The 16,461-nt window shown below is 45.9% G+C and overlaps 1 protein-coding gene across 2 annotated transcripts in view; it reads right to left on the bottom strand.

Annotated features, from left to right (window-relative positions):
* Nucleotides 1–16,150, bottom strand: part of FLVCR2 (FLVCR choline and putative heme transporter 2) — a 32,482-nt gene extending 16,332 nt beyond the window's left edge. Inside the window, exons 1-3 of one of the 2 annotated variants that reach the window (XM_059850019.1) lie at nt 15,524–16,150; nt 4,744–4,885; nt 3,419–3,556 (exon numbers count right to left, since the gene is read on the bottom strand). In XM_059850019.1, the coding sequence (XP_059706002.1) occupies nt 3,419–3,556; nt 4,744–4,885; nt 15,524–16,036 (793 nt within the window). In that variant the 5' untranslated portion in view covers nt 16,037–16,150. The remainder of the gene's footprint in view (nt 1–3,418; nt 3,557–4,743; nt 4,886–15,523) is intronic. The other variant, XM_059850020.1, reaches the window with a different exon arrangement.
* Nucleotides 16,151–16,461: the final 311 nt, after the last annotated feature.

Genomic DNA, 16,461 nt, shown 5'->3' with positions numbered 1-16,461 from the left:
TGTGAGGGTGGTGAGGCACTGGAACAGGCTGTCCAAAGGCACAGATGGAAGTCTTTAAGGCCAGGCTGGACTGGACTCTGAGTGACCAGGTCTAGAAGAAGGTGTCTTTGCATATGGCATGGGGATTAGAACTAGATGATCTTTAAGAGCCCTTCTAATGATTCTAAACTATTATATGATTCAGCAAAGCTCACTCCACAGCTGTATGGCACAGACAACAGACAAAGACTCTGATCCAAGTGATCCCAAATACTGCCTGTGACAATGTTTTCCATTTCAGAATCATCTGTCAGAAGGTTACAAGAGAGGCTAGTAAGTTGAGTGACATGCTCATTAGGCAGGAGAATTGACCCAATCCTTACCAAGAGTTACTCAAGAAGACTGGAAACCTGAGCAGGGCCAGCAGCCAAGGATGGGGGAGAACAACTGGAGATCTCACAACAAGGAGGCGCCCTCCAGCCTTAAAAGCTCTCTCTTTGCAACACTTGGCTATGCCAAAACAGCTAACACACCCTAAATCAGCTTCATCCTATCTCCACCTCTGGAGCACCCTGCCCACTAGGTGACACCACAAGCTGCAGTGCAAGGACATGGAAGTATGGCAGATCAGCACAGTCCTTCTGTTTCTTCACTTCAAAGCCGGGCATAAACATTAACCACTCATTTGTGCACCTCTATTTCTCACCCAGTCAAGAGGACAGCAGCCTTACCAAGACAGCCAAATGCTGCTCTGGTAACTAACACTGTCAGTAAACCAGCTTTACAGCAGCTCTGTGATCCTTGTGATTTCCAAGACAGGGAAGAGCCTCTACTCCCAAGCTGGGCAGAAAGTAAGAGCTGGCAGAAACACTTGGCACCAGAGTCAGGTAAAGCATTCTAAGAATCAAGACAATGTGTCAAATCTGCATATATGAGGGCTGACAAAAGTTGTAGGCACTTCATATGTCACAGCTGCTCAGTGAAGCTTCTCTGAGAATTACAGCTGTTTGAATGACCATAAAACAGGTAATGGTTGTTTGCAATGGGAAAGTGGCCATTTGCCCACCCAGATGAGGGAAACCAGAACTAGTAGCTGGGAGCAGGACATCTGAAGATCCAGCACCACCTGATTCTTTAGCTAGTTATCATGGTTTGCTTGTAATGTAGAATAATGTTTTTGATACCCCAGTGTCTCTTCTATTTTATAGAAGCCAGAACAGGGAAGTTTATTGCCTACACCTCCAAACAGAGCCCTTATTAAGCCTCAGATTTGAACCCAGGTCTCCCACAGGTAGGCAGCCTATTACCTACTTGCCAGACTCTCTCTTGTTCACCCTTGTAATCCTCCCCAACAGTGATTCCTTATGCAGCTCTCACTGCCCTGCCCCCTCCTCACTGCCCCATCACCATTCCAAATGCTGATTCTTTAGGACTGTCTCATGACTCCCATTCTATTACCCCTTCCCAGAATTTCTCACTCTTTTCCTGCCTACTGCCTCCCACTAGCAACATGCTCTCCAATGCCAAGCCCAAGCCCATAGACTTGGAATTCCTTATTGCCCATTCCATGTTATGCCTCAGTTTTATGGAAGCAATGTCAGCAGCCTTGGGGAAAAGGTTCTCTGAGGGCTTTCCTGAAAAACAGTCCACTAGCATCTGACACAGCAGCAGTGACACCACTGTTTCCAGCACTGCACGTCTTGCCAAAAGAAAGGAATCATTGGCTGCTGGTGATACCAAGACCTTAGAGGTCTGCAGATGTGTTATGACCTGTCATTGTGGAAGGATCCTCATTCTTTCTACAGCCAGGAGAGATGAACAAGTAGCAGGTTAGCCCCTCTCTCCCCTGATACATGCTATGCTAACACAAAAGCTGACAGGCTGGAGATATCTTTGTGTTAGGCAGGATGACTCAGTTGCACCCATGTGGCTGCAGATGTCTTAAATCTTGGCCAACGTAACTTTTGACTTGAGTAGGAAAAACTGTCGCCATTTCAAACCCAGACAAGCTAAAAAAAAAAAAAAAGTTTCACAGCATAGTTCCCTCTCTGAGTAACAGTCACCATCTCAAGTCAAGCTGGAGATTGGCATGAGACTGACACAGAGAGGAACAGAAAAAATGCACAGACCAGCAGCAAGAGAAAATGAATTATGAGCCACTGAACAGATTTTCCACACTTTTTGTGATTGCCAGAAAAGAAATATCCCAGGAACGTAAGATTCTAAACATGCTCTTTGTACTGAGAGCCCTCCTCTCTCTTCTAGGACTTGTTTATACCTATTAGAGCAAATGCTTTCCCCTTTCTTTTTCCTGAGCAGATGATACAATCCAACTTTAGACACAGTCTGCCTGTGTGCCAGATTTTTCTGTCTTCACTTTGAGAGGGCATTATGTACTATGGGAAAAAAAAGCCAAACTCAGAGGCTGCAATGCAAACCAGGAGAGTTTAAGAGCAATATGAGAGGGGCATTATTAGAAGTCTACTGCACTGAGAAGGAAGGGAGCAGAGATTCCAACAACTCCAAAGACCATTAGCATCCTCAGCAAGTACAAAGCCACCATCTGACTGACTCTCTCCAGCCTGCCTCCTCATCCACAAGGTCTTTCAGATACAGTTGCTGGCAGAACGTGCAGAACTTCCAGCAATATTTAACTGTCCCCCTGAGAAGCTTCCATAGCAAGCTGGTAGGAAGACTGAGGACAAAACTACCTACAGACTAGCTGGCTACAGTATACCCTATTATGTAGCCAGGCACAGACCACAATGGCCTTTTTGCTAGTAAGAAAAACACTCTTCCATATGCCAATTCAGCATCAGGGAATAGATTCAACACATCACAGTGCCCTCAAACAAACAGACGGAGAATGCTGAAGAGAAGCAAGCAGCAAATTCAGCATGCAAGGACAGATGGCATAAGATATTCTCCAGTCCTTCCTCCCAATCGCTTCACAGCCTAGAAAACTGACAAAGTGCACATCTGCATACTCCATATGACCTCTACAGAGATGCCTGGCAGTCATATTCACATCCTTGTCTTCGGAAATGACTTTCACTCAGTTCTATGACTTGCACTCAGACACTTCCACACATTTCTTATGCAAGCACTTAGATTGGTTTGCTGCAATTAGCTAAATTACTAGAAAAAAAGAAGAGATAAGGAAATCCCCTGAACAGCAAACAGTCAAAGACTGGGAGAACAGTCATAGGGGCATACCATCCTCTGCGTGCTTGCCTTCCTTTTGTTCTTCCCTGCTGCATTCACGGGTAACCACTGCTGAAGAGTACTGGGCTATAAGGATTCCTGGTCTCTGGCAGCACAGGGGAGCTATCTTTATGTTCCCTTAAAACAACTCAAGCCAGTTACTGTCCCAGCAGAGCACAGAGAGGAAAGAAGAAGCTGTGATAACTGCACAAGAAGAAAGGAGACCAGACCTTACCATAAGTGACCATAAGCAGCAAAAAGTTGGCATTGCAGAGCAGGCGGAGGATTGATTGCACGTAGGAATACTCCGCAGTTCTTGACTGGATCAAGGCCTGAGCTCGGCTTGGAGGGTTCGGGGGCTTCTCTTTGAAGACTGAAACCAGACACAAAGTACACCTGTTTGTAATGGTGCAGTTGAGGGGCCGGAGCACACACTGTGCCACTTGAGGGATGGCAGAGGGGCTGCTAGAACCAAGTGTACAAAACACACCATTTTCCTTAAGCTTTGATCTCCACGCATGAACTTATCCAGGAACAGGAAAGAACAGCTCTCTTCCAGCAGTAGCTCCTGTCACCTTCCCAAGGGAAACATCTTGCCTTCAATTAGATTTTTGTGTAGGCAGTGTCAAGCAGCACCAAAAGAGTTCTAAGGACTATTATCAGCCTTTTTCTCTAGAAGGATGACCATCCAGGTGCAAAAGTGTTATGTGGATTTACAAACGACAAAGCAGAACTGGACAAGTCAGTTGACAAAGGTGGCCTAGTGTTCTGCAGTGGCCAGTGCCCAGGGAACAATAACCTTTGCCAGGTTTTATTTCAGGCCAAGCCATCTGCTGCCCCTTACTATTATTAAAGTAGCATCCAGCAATCCCAGTCACAGGTGATACTGCTGTGCCAGGTGCTAGACAGGCATTTTTGTACCTTGTCTATTCCCTGCCCCACACTATTTGAAGTTACATCTGATTCAACCATCAGCAACACAAACAAACTGGCAAGAGGAGCCTTTCAAAAAAATTGCATGGAATTCAGCAACTAAACTCTCCAGTGAGCATGCCAATCTTTCATGCTGAAGATCTGGCTTCACATGTTAAGCAGGGAAATTGCACCTCTTGTGTCCTGCTACTGTCCTTCATGCTTTTTTCTCTCCATTCATAACCGGGAACAGCTTGTTCCTGTGATGCCATATAATCTACCTCTTTCTACTCTTAAGGGGTAGGCAGGTCCCAGACATAACCCAAGGCCCAGCACCCTGTTTGTAGGGAAGATGACTGTGAAAGATTTCTGTTGGTTTTTAAAGGTCTTACTCATGCCTGGAATTTGTTATGCAAGCAATGGACAAAACTAACAATTTGGCAGGCTTGCAGACAACCTCCCTTCTACATGTGCTGTTCAACAAGGGTTTGAAGCAGCAAAATATAGTATTGCATGAGCCTGTCAGCTGCATGGTAGGGCACCTCCCCAGATGGCCTGCCCAGCCCATCTCCTGGCACACAGGCCCCCATCACACACGGGCCGATCTCAGTCCCATCTGGTTTCATGTGCACACTCCCACCTCCTTACCTATGATGACCAGGATGAACAGGGCTGATGCCACACCTGCAGTCATGAAGAACATGACGCTGATGTGGTAGGCCAGCTTCTCCACATCCTCCACATTAGGGATCAGAATTGGAGGGACCAGAAAGCCTGCAGCGATGCCAAGCTGAGGAGAGAGAGGGGATAAACAGAGGCATGACATGAAACCACAACAGTGCAACTACCCCTACAGCTCAGTACAGGCTCATCTGAGCCTAATCCAATTTTGCAACCAAGATGAAAATCTTCTTTACCACCTGACAATTAAAAGTCAGATACCCATTTCAATCAGGCCATAAGAGAGGTTTCCCCAGTGCAATTACAACTGTCAGGATATTCAAGGCAAGGTTTTACAACACAATTGAGTAAAATGAATACCTGGCTTCATCAAAGTGGAGGTCTTGCCTGCCCTGACCTCCCCCACAAATATATGTTCCTGTTCACACACGCATCCCATTCCTTACCTTGCCCCACTCTAGAGCTGGCCTGATCACCTGGAAATCCAATTTTGCTCATTAAAAACAGCAGAAAACAACACCATCAAAACCAATCAAAATATTTGCTGGGTTAATGGGTTGAACCAATTTATCTTCCAACCACATAAATGCAAGGGCCAAGACACCTGACCACTCTACATAACTGAGATATTCATCTGGTTCAGCCAACTTTGATACAGTTTCAAATGAGCAGCCTCCCAAGACAAGGCTCACCATAGGACCGCCGGGAGAACCTAGAAGAGCATCAAGGTTGAAAGCAAAGGAAGTGTTGACAGCATATATCCTAGATGTCCAGGTTGTTTTAGTAATGGAGCTTGGCAACTGTCCCTGCATAAACTGCTCTGAAATGTACAGAAAGCAAGGACTAAGGAAGACAAGTTCTGTGCAGCCCATAAACCTCACTGAAGCATGTCAGCACAGGGCAGAAGACCCAAGAGCCCTGTAACCCAGGCATGAGCTTGGACAACTTTCCCAGGCTGTCTTCTAGCAAAACCTCCTTATGTTTTCTCTGACATGTCTCGGTGTTTCTGGGATGCTGATAGACTCATTCTGGAAGACTTGACTTACTGGCCAATACAAAGATCTCAGAACAAATATATTTCAGTTGCCATATCTCATATTTAGGCTAAAAATCAACTTCTGACCCCCAGCCACAGAAAACTTTCCACAAAATCCCTACTCCTCCATCCAGCTGGTGTATTTTTCAGATAGGAAGAATGGTTAGTATTCAAACAGAGCTATCTGCTGCCCTCAGGCACCATATTTAGCTTACAAAAAGTGACTTTCAACCATGTCTGAACCAAACTTCTCCTGTGTCAAACAGTACCCTTCACTGGGACCTGGAATATCCTCAGTCAAGACCAGCAACAGATATCTACACTAAATTCATTCTCTCAGACATTGCAGGGAGCTAGTGAGAAGAGCCACCGAGAGATTTCAGATGTGCCCCACCAGTTTAAGGCACTGTCAAGAATAAGAACATTTGAGGTTTGGTTACATAGACTGAAGATAAACCCAAGCTGTGCCATCCCATATAGCAAGTCAAGGACTGAGTTTAGGAGGAAACTTAAAAGATCATTAGGGAGGATAAACCTTTCTAATACCCACATGGCACAGACAGACTCTGACACAGGACTAAACTTGCCAGAGCTCAGTTTTGTTCAGATATGGCCTATGCCCAGCCTCTCATCACAGCGACTCAGGCTGACTCTCCTCCTTTGCACTGCCCACTGACTACAGTGAGCACAACTATCATGTTTTAGAGGCTTCAAGCTCTAATCTCCATCAAATTGCATGTCTCCCCTTCCCTACACAAGTCTGCAGCTGCACAGAAAAGGTAATGGTATCAAACAGAAGCTCACAGAGATGGCTGGTAGAGGGCAGAAACCTGCTTGCCTCTGCAGCACATTTATTTTGCCCTCCTTGTGGTTAAGTGCAAGCCTGTGCCTCTGATGTGCCGGGTCAGCCCAGGAGACAGCCAGCCTGGGCTTCACTCCTATCTCCAGAGCATTTCTAAAGATTCAACCTTTGAGGAAGAGACTCTCAATATTGCTCCTTTCCATTTGAGGGAAGAGTCCTGTTGAGTCTCATAGATCAGGTTTTCCATGTGCCCCCCACCCTTTCCCAAGTAAGGTTTACAAATACCTTACTGGAAGCTGACCTTTTGTCTTACCACTGTTTCATTCTTGGAAGAACTAAGCTGGATTCCTGCACTAGGTACTTCTTGGCTTCCTTCTCTCTGCAATCACATGCTAGCCACATGAGCTGCTGAACAGCAGCAAACCAACAGGAGAGGGGAGACCCATGCTTTATTCTGACCTCTGACACAAGTTTCTCCAGGACCGCAGCTGAGATTCAGTCTTTTCCAGTCTCTCTCCAGCTGCTCAGTCCTGGAAAAGGATCTATCTGATATACCTAGCAGAGAAGGTATTGAGAGTCTGTGCTGCAAATAGTTTAGAAATCTTTCTTAGGGTGGTCCCACAGTCATCACTTACCCCATGGGTCACAGACTCACCCAGCTTTCTTGAACTACTTGTTGGCCTTTTCAGAAGGATTTTCCTGAACAACTTTTCTAACCACAAACAGATGTTTTGTACTTTCTCTTCTCCTCCCCCAAAAAGAAGCAACTTTTATCCATCAGAAGCTCATTATAACTTTCATAAGAAACAGTTAGCAGAATGGACAAAAAATCATAGCAATAGTAGCTACATTTTATATTTCAGAGCAACTCATGCTATTAATTGTGTGAAGATAAGGCCCTTTGGCTTGACTAAAACTGAAGATTTCCTGAATGACACTCACAGACCCTGGATTATTCATACCATTTTCAGCGAAGAAGACAAGCTCTCAACCACATGATGACTATTACACTGCATATACTTTACCTTTCACAAGGAGATTTTTAGCCTGGATCTCAGCAGGTCAGTGTGCACATTACCATCAGCCCACAGAAACACTGTAACCAATTAACCAGAAAATTTAGAAGATGCCTTAGAAACGGAAAAATCACCTCTCCCTTCTCCACACCTTGCATATCAGAGAAAATAAAGCAATGTTAAAATAAGGTTAGTTCTGTAAAAGTCCATGCTACCCTCCTCACAGAACCATCAGTCATAAGGGGTCATAATGGACCCTCTTACTTAATTTGCATCTCCAACCTCTGTACAGGCAGACAGGTCTCCAATACCTATATATATAAGCTTGTTCTCAAAATTTGGTACACCACTCAGAATCCTCTCAACCAAAACACCTAGCACTGTCCTGATCTCTGAGGATCCCTCCAGGAGATCAGGCTGCTGGCACTTTATTTTAAAAAGGCTTTGGGGTAATTTTTAAACACACTACCAAGAAAGTCAACAACTACAACAGAGAGCACTGTTCAGATGACTTACTCTTTAGAGACTAGTAAAGGACAGAAGGAATGTATTTTCTACCTGAATTTTGTGAAGGATCAGTCACAACAACATCATATTCAATATTTAAGTATGCACAAGAACAGGTAACAAAACGAAGAGCAAGTAGCTAAGAAGGTGGTATAAATGTACCCAAAGACTTGAAATAGAAAATGACATGTCTAAGGTTAGCTGCCAAGAGTCTCCAGAAGGAAGATAACCAGTGGTGTATCAGCATAAAAATTGTAAATGAATGATCGATGGAGGAGTGCAGGAATGGACCTCTGCCTCAAAGAAAACTACAAGTCAGCAACGGGAACATAGAAGCCCTATAAAATTCCATATATACCATCTATACCTACCTATAAGTAGGTATAAACATTGACAGAGGGATCACCAAATACAGAAGGTCAATTAAAAAGTTAAAAGACAGAGAGATGCTGCAAAAGCAAAAATACACATTAGTTAGAAATTCTGACAATGTCCTTGCAAGCTAAATAAGCATCATGACAGGGATGATGCAGAGACTGCATTTTTGGATTCCATAAATACCCTTTTCTGAGGAAAACTTATAAGAGGCAGCACAATTTGTGATTTCAACCCAGAACAGCAGAGTGTGACTATGCTCAGTATTACAGAATGGTTCTGTACTGGACTAAAATTCAGCTGCCCTGCAACAGTGACAAAAAAAAGGAAACACCCTCCAAAACACTACAGCAATATATAACTCATAAGAGGAAGCTGCCTAAAAGGAAAAAAGTGTGTTAAACGGAAATGAAGAAAAGCCTAAGAAATTAAATGCTTTCAAGTGTCACTAGGATTATGCAAAAAACAGAGTCAGAGGCTCACTGTAAGCCTAGAGAATATTAGCAAAATATTTTAGAATAAAGGAACCACAATTAAGTAAAAAATAAAGACAAAAAAAAAAAAAACCAACAAACCAAAAAAAGCCCAACCACCAGAGGAAAAAACCACCAACAAGAACATAAACCACCCAGCTCTAAAACTGGACATTATTCCTTCAAGCAAAGAAAAATGACAGCAAGCCGGACCAAGCTAAAGCAAAACCATAATTAGGCCAAAAGATGCACCAGAACAGCTTTACAAACTAAGTCTTCAAAACTCTTCAAACACAACAAAATCAGGAAACCTGACAGAAGGGTCAAAAGATGATCAGTGTGGAAGGAGAACACTCAAGAAAGAGGTTTTTGACCATCATTCATGACATGACGCATTATGAGTGGAAGATATTACTCAATTTTTTTAAACTAATTTCTTCTATGAGGCATCAGGACCGGCTGGTATTCATCTACAAGTTCAAAAGAACAACTCAACAGAAAATCCACATTACTTGCACATAAACATACCAAATGGTCTGTTACCAAATATTCAAATTGGGAATTGAGGAAGAGAAAAGTGATGCCACTTTTTAGGAGGCTCAGCATAAGCAGAAGTCCCAGGAAACCCTGAAACCAGCAGCCAGCCTGTTTGGCCAAGTGGACAGAAAGTGTAGCAATCAAAAGATCTATGCTTTGATAAACACCAATACAACAGGCTTTTCAGAAACCATTATTTCAGTACAGTCTTAGCAAGTTCCCAAGCCAAGACTTTGGAGAGTGAGTAGGATACACCCCAGATTCCCTCTGGATTCACCCAGTGAAACTCCTTTGAGGAGATGCTTGTTCCAGAATTCTGGGCAACATGGGATCCTCTTATACTCTTGTCTGGGTATCAAAGCTCTGTCCTAGGCCCTCCCTCCTTTTATAACTACAGGTGCCCCTCAAACTGTAACCATGACATTTCACCAAGCAGCTGAACCTTTTGACCCTATAATTCATATATCATGACCTGCAGAGAGCAGACAGCTGCCCTCTGCTCACACCCTGGGCCTCCCAACTGCACATTGGCTTCCCAATACTTGTCTATCAGCACAGGTCCCAGCCATATAAAAGGCTACAGAAGAATTAAAAAGGCCCAACTGAAATGCTGTTTAAGCAGAAGCTGCCAGTTCCTACACAGTAAACTTCTGTATGAATTGGTGTCCAGAACATGCTTCTTCCATACCACTGGAAGCAAAATTAGAAGAGCCTACTGAAATTCAGTCAAGAAGCCAATATACATTTTTGCACAGTTTGCATAACTTTCTTGCAGTGTTTTAAGAAAAAGTAAGGAAGTACACAAGTTGTGGAAGGAAAAATTGTAATTGAGCCTTGTGATGAGAAAAGACTGGGCTTAAACTGGATTTACTTTCCCACTAATGTGGGAGACACTTTGCTTCTCCAAACTGCACTTGCACAGCCAAAACTCATGCGCAAACACAGCAAACTCCCTTCCACATCACACTTCTGCTTCTGTGGCATCATCTCATAATGCTTCATATGGTGCAGTGCTGAAGACTGGCCAGAGCTCCTCTGAGCAAGTCATTCAGGGCCTGGCAGCCTTGAATGCACCTTCCCCCAGTCTGCTGGGAAAGAAACACAACACAGCAAAACAACAGCAGTAGACAGGAGAAAGAACAAAACAGAAGAGTTTCAGCTCTGACAGCTACCTCAGCTGCTACTGGAATCCTCAGTGGGGATATGCTTTGGTCAAGGACCTACTCCAGTCACCTAATACAGACAATCCTGGATATCCTGCAGGGCAAGTGCTGAGGGTGCTTGCTGGCCCTTCCATCAGAAACACTGCAGACATTCATTTAAACTCCCATGCATAACTTAACCCCAAAGCCAACTTCTGTGAGAGAAAAAGTGGAGCTGCCTTTGGTGTATGTCTGGGAAGGGAGCACCAGATGAAATGGGTAGAAAAAGTTCATTTCAGGCTCTCATGTCCATTTATAGAAACGGAGGCATTCCTGCAAAAGCCACATTGCTATTTGGTCAGCACACCCTCCCACAATGAGCCACGTCCAGGATCTTGGAGAGTTAGCCACATAGCACTCCTTGAGATCCAAGTGCTCTGATCCACCCTGCCCTTTTTTGTCAGGGAGGGAAAGGAGACAAGGCTGGAGAAAGTCACCCATTAACTAGTATCACTACAAGCAACTATGCTAACATTAGCTACTGCCACTAAAATCTTCTCTATTCTGATAGCTAAAACTGAGACATACAGGGTCAAGCTAGAGGGCTGTGAGATGATCACTACCTGTCCATATTTCTAACCAGGAATCATTTGAAGGGATGGGAATCCTCCAGCACAGAGAGAGCAGTCAAAGAAGATCTACAATTCCACTCAAAGACTGGAAGACAGGGACTCCACAGGCCATGATACATTTCCAAAATGCTTCTTAGACTTTTAAGATGCTGGCTTCCCTGAAGGGCAAAAGGTCCAGAACAGAGTTATCAGTGAGGCATCAAACAATGCACACACAACACTGTAGGATCACCAGCTCAAAAGCAATGGCTATTCAGATGTTGCAGACCCAATTATATGGCAAAACCCACCTCAGTCAGTACCCCAGGCAGACTCTTTTTCCCAATTCAAAACAGATGAAAAGACACACCAGGAGTGAGAGAGAGAACATTTCCCTGAATTTCATTTGCAGCTTATCACCAGGTTTGTCCATTTCAAAAGCCATCACCTAATCACTTCAAGACTGGCATTCCCAGCAGGCTGCAGATACCACCTAAAACCTCTGCCTCAGGCTGTTTCTGTCGTGGAAGCCCTAAATCTCTAAAGTCACATGGAAGCTACATCAGAACAGGGACAGATCCTAAGATCAGTAAGGTGCTGCATGATTTTTTCCCTAAAGCAGAACTTAATATAAGGCTGAAGTTTTCTTTCCTCCCAAATCACATGACATTTTTTCAAGCCCTGCTTAAAAAAAAAAAGAAAAATGGCAAATTATTGCAAAAAGATCATTTAACAGGCCCGCATCCTTACTCCCAAGTCTATCAGTGGCTTGTTTCTTTGTCAAAACAGCAAGAACCAGGAACAAGATCTCTCTCAATCAACAAAAAACTCAATACTGGTGGCAAAGCAATACAAATCAAATCCACAAATGTTCTTTGTCTGTGTGCAACACAGTTACACACTTATCCGCATGCTGCCCATGCCCCTTGCCCATGAAGTGACAACAGGGAGATAAACTAGTTAGAGTGAGATACACATAAAACCCAGGCACAGCAGTTCAGCATGCACCATGGCAGCTGAAGGAGAGCTGGTACCTGGCCATCAGACTCCAGCATACAAATTTCAAAATGCCATGAAAACTTACGTCACGACCTAAACATCCCCACCACCTTGTTAGCTCTGTCATGCCAAAGGACCATGTGTTTCCTCATCCCCACATTACAGAAGAGCAAGTGTGCTCATGAAAGGGCAAGACCTGCTGCTCCAGCAGGCACACGCTCCTGCAAATGCCAGTATCTCAGGAGAGCGTTCCTTCCCACTGCAGTCCTGTCACCAGGGAGAAGGACAGACAGTCTGCCATCAGCACAGAAGGTTAGAAACCTGTTTGCTGCTGCCTGCCAGGTCTGAACCACAGTCCCAAACAGGGACATAGCTGATGACAAAAATGATACAACAAAATGGTAACAGCATGGCCTTACTCAGACTACTCTCTCTTACTCACCTCGTATGTGGGACTTCACACAGCTATCCAGCACCAAGATGCTCCACAGGGAACACTGCTGATGAAGCAGGAACAATACTACTGACAGCTATATTTCATAAGCATGTCAGACAAATTCCTGCCAGTACTAAAATACATCTGAAGAATATTAGTGAACTCTCCATAACACTTCTGCTTCTTTACCCCAGATCTTCAGCATGAGGAAGAGTCCCCACATATCTCTCCTAGTCTTTCAAGCAATGAGAAGCCAGTAGTATTTCAATAACACTAATATATTAATGCCAAAGCATCCAACAGGCAAACTTTATTCTATACCTCCCCACACATGAGCTTTCACGACAAGGAAAAAGAATGGAAAAACACCTATGTATCTTCCTGGTAAAATGTGGGAAAGTAAAATGTCATGAAAACCAGCAGGGGGTAAACAAGAGAATGCGATCACGTCCACAGGTGTTCACACTCCTATAGAAGCGCTCAGCACTGATTCAAGAGTGCTCAATCTAACCTGATTTTGCACTTCAGATAGCAGAGCCAACATATGGCCAGAAACAAGTGAAGTGATTTTAATACCTTACTAAGGATTGTTTGTGTTTTTTAAAGGGCATTTAACACCTGGTCTGATTGATTCAATCATTTACTCTTCAGGGCTAACTTTGAACTTGAAGGTTACCATCAGCCAGCAAGCAGAGGTGGTGTCCTGGCAGACAGGGTTTCCCTCAGGCTGCTGAAGTGCAGCCTGGGGCCAAGAAAGCAAGAGCAGAAAGAGGGCAGATATAGCAAATAAAGAAGCAGTGACACTTCCCTCCTTCTTCATGCAGTTGCTTGCAATTCTTAATGGAGAGGGTGCTTGGTATTCAATAGTAATAATAATTAAACTAAGTGACGTGGCAAGGAAAGGAAGACCATACAGTTGTAGAGAAACAAGCATAGGGAATAAATTACCATACTGCAATTACAAAACCACTGTACTATACCCTTTGCTAACACTCTCTAATACAGTCTTTAACTACAGTCAGGAAAAATGTATGCCTCTATTTCTTCACCCTGCCCAACCTCACCAATAAACAAAATAGCTAGTTTTCTTTCACTGGGATTATGCCTGACTCTGGGAATAAATAGGTCTTCCTTATGGAGTATGCTCTGTCTTTAGTCACTACCATTTCTGACTTCTCTGATTCTCTAAAAGGAAAGTCTGAGCTTACAAAGCAAAGTCTATGTACTGAACTGAGGTCTCATTGTCATGTCAGTGCAACCGCCAGAGCAGTGTGGAGCACCAAAAGGGCAGCTAAAGTTTGCTTTTCACAACCGTTACACTAAGCCACTCTTTTTGGGATGCTCATGACTCCACACAGCCATATAGCACAGGCAGACAGCCTCATTGTTTGGATTTCTAATGCACACTGTTGTGTAACTTCACCTGAATAATTTTTAAAAAGTCTGACAGCAAAATGCTCAGTTATTTATTGGCTCATGCCAAGTTAGATGCCTTCCACACTAAAGATTCATTTAAAAACACATAAAAACCAGCCCACTAGAAGGGATGATAAAAGCAAAAAGGAAAGCTTAGGTGCACTCAAGTAAAGATAAGTACATTTTCTCTTTCCTAAAGATGTAAAGCGGTCCCCTTAATTCCCTAGTGCTGTTCTGCAAACTTCTGCTCCTCAAATACCATCTCCAAGCATTCACCTCTTTTTACCTCAGCAGTATCTAAATAAATACAGAAACACAGGAAGAAGCAGCCCGCATTAGAAGCTACCTGAACTGAAAACCATTCAAATCAGAATGGCAGTCACTCACTCACAGGCTGAATGGTCCAGGGTGGAGCACAGAGTCACATGCAGGGGAGTACACTGCATCTCAAAGCAAGGGGCACAGGTCCAGCAGCCAATGCCACTTTCCACTTTCCTTTTCTTTGGGTCAGGGCTGCAGAGCCAGGCTCACTTCACTTACGCCTCATTGCATCAGTACTGGCTTATTACTTCATTCAGCTGAATGAGCAGGTGTTCCGGTGCAAGGGTCAAGAAGCTACTTCCCTGATCCTTTCAAAGCTTTGTAAAAAATTATCTCCTCTTGCCAGAAGAAAAGAGACTCAGAGCTTGAGCAAGTGTGGGTCACTGGCCTCAGACACCTGTATTGATAAAACAGTGCTCGGGGAGCTGACCTCACCCTGGCCTGATGGAACTTTTCTTTTTCTCAGAACAACTGCTTGTGGAAACACTGTACCTACTTTTAAGAGGTATGAAAGTGCTAAAGTCCTTTTCCTCCAGAGCCCAATGACAATGCTTTCAGGAGACAGCTAATCTCCTTTGTCCCATCTAGCTGTCAGCAGAAAGAGGATATTGCAGTGTCGAGTCCAGATGCAACTGCAGATTTGAGAGACACTCTGCCTGAAGCAGCTTCTCAGCACTGTGCCTTCCCCTCCCCCCGGGCTACTGAATCACAGCCCTGGACCTGGAGACACACACACAGGAAGTGGAGGGCACTGGAGAAGAGCCTCAGCCAAAGACCTCTCAAAGCCAGAACCATACCTAACCCCCATGCTGCCCCAAACTTTGTAGATGGAGGTCCCATTTGCCTCTGCCACCACTATCAGCCCTCAGGCTAACACCAGTGGCATCCTTCCAAATACCAGATGCATTTTCCAGAGGGAATTTCATCTAAGTTCGTGTTATCCCTGCGGCTGTCCCTCAGGCCCCGTGCATCTCTTACCCCTCCCTGGTTTGTTCCATTAGCACTTCCAGTGTCTGGCCAGGCAGGTGACATCCCGCCCCACAAGCGCAGCCAGCCGGGGTGCAGCTGTCCATTACCTGGTTCCCAAAGACCGCAATGGAGCAGGCGGTGGAGACCTCGTGGGAGCCAAACCAGACCGAGGCGATGCGTGAGGGCATGCCTAGGATGAAGACCTGGCCCAGGCCACAGATGACCTGTCCCAGGACAGTGACGGGGAAGAGGTGCGGCTTCAGGCTGCCCAGCTTCACCCAGGCACCCATGGCATTGAGGGCCGAGCCGGCCAGGGCGATGAGGCGCAGGCCCCTCTTGTCCAGCAGCCAGGCGACAGGGAAAAGCAGGGGGATGTAGATGAGCATGTAGCTCATGGAAAGCCAGTCGATGGCGAAGGCGCTCACGCCGTAGAAGCGCACGAAGACGTTGTTGACGCTGCCGTACTGGATCCACTGGAAGGCGTTGCACAGGGAGTAGCTGCTGAAGAGCAGCAGCACGGCCCAGCGAAGCCGGGACAGCTGTACCTCGGCGGCGGCATCACCGACCCCTCCCGCCGCAGTCGACAGACTTGGCGCCCCGGCGGGCTCCTGCAACACCATGCCGGCACCGTGGGCCGCGCCCGGCCCGGCCCGGCCAGGCTCGACTCAGCCCGGTTACCCGGCGGCACCACCTGCCCAAAACACCCCGCCCGGCCGCTCCCGCCGCGCTCACTGGCGGCCGCCACGCGGGGAGGTGCCCCCGGCCCGGCCCTCCCCGCCCTCCGCTCCGCCCCGCCAGGCCGAGGAGGGCTCGGGCCGCCCTGGGGGCGCGGTGCGCCCCACGCCGTCGGGGCTCCGAAGGGGCCGCAGCCCTGCCCTGGTCCTGCCGGTGCCCTGCCCCCCCCGCAGCAGAGGGGCCGCGACCCCTCCCCACGGCCGCCCCCCCCGCCACTGCCCGGCCCCGCCGAGAGGCCCCCCCGGCGTTACGAGGGCCGCGGGCAGGAGAGGCTTCGGCCGCCAGCGATGAACGGGACGTGGGCTGAGCA

The sequence above is a fragment of the Haemorhous mexicanus genome, chromosome 6 (genome assembly GCF_027477595.1).
Source record: "Haemorhous mexicanus isolate bHaeMex1 chromosome 6, bHaeMex1.pri, whole genome shotgun sequence".
NCBI classification, from domain to species: Eukaryota; Metazoa; Chordata; class Aves; order Passeriformes; family Fringillidae; genus Haemorhous; species Haemorhous mexicanus.
This window is presented reverse-complemented; position numbering and strand designations above follow the sequence as displayed.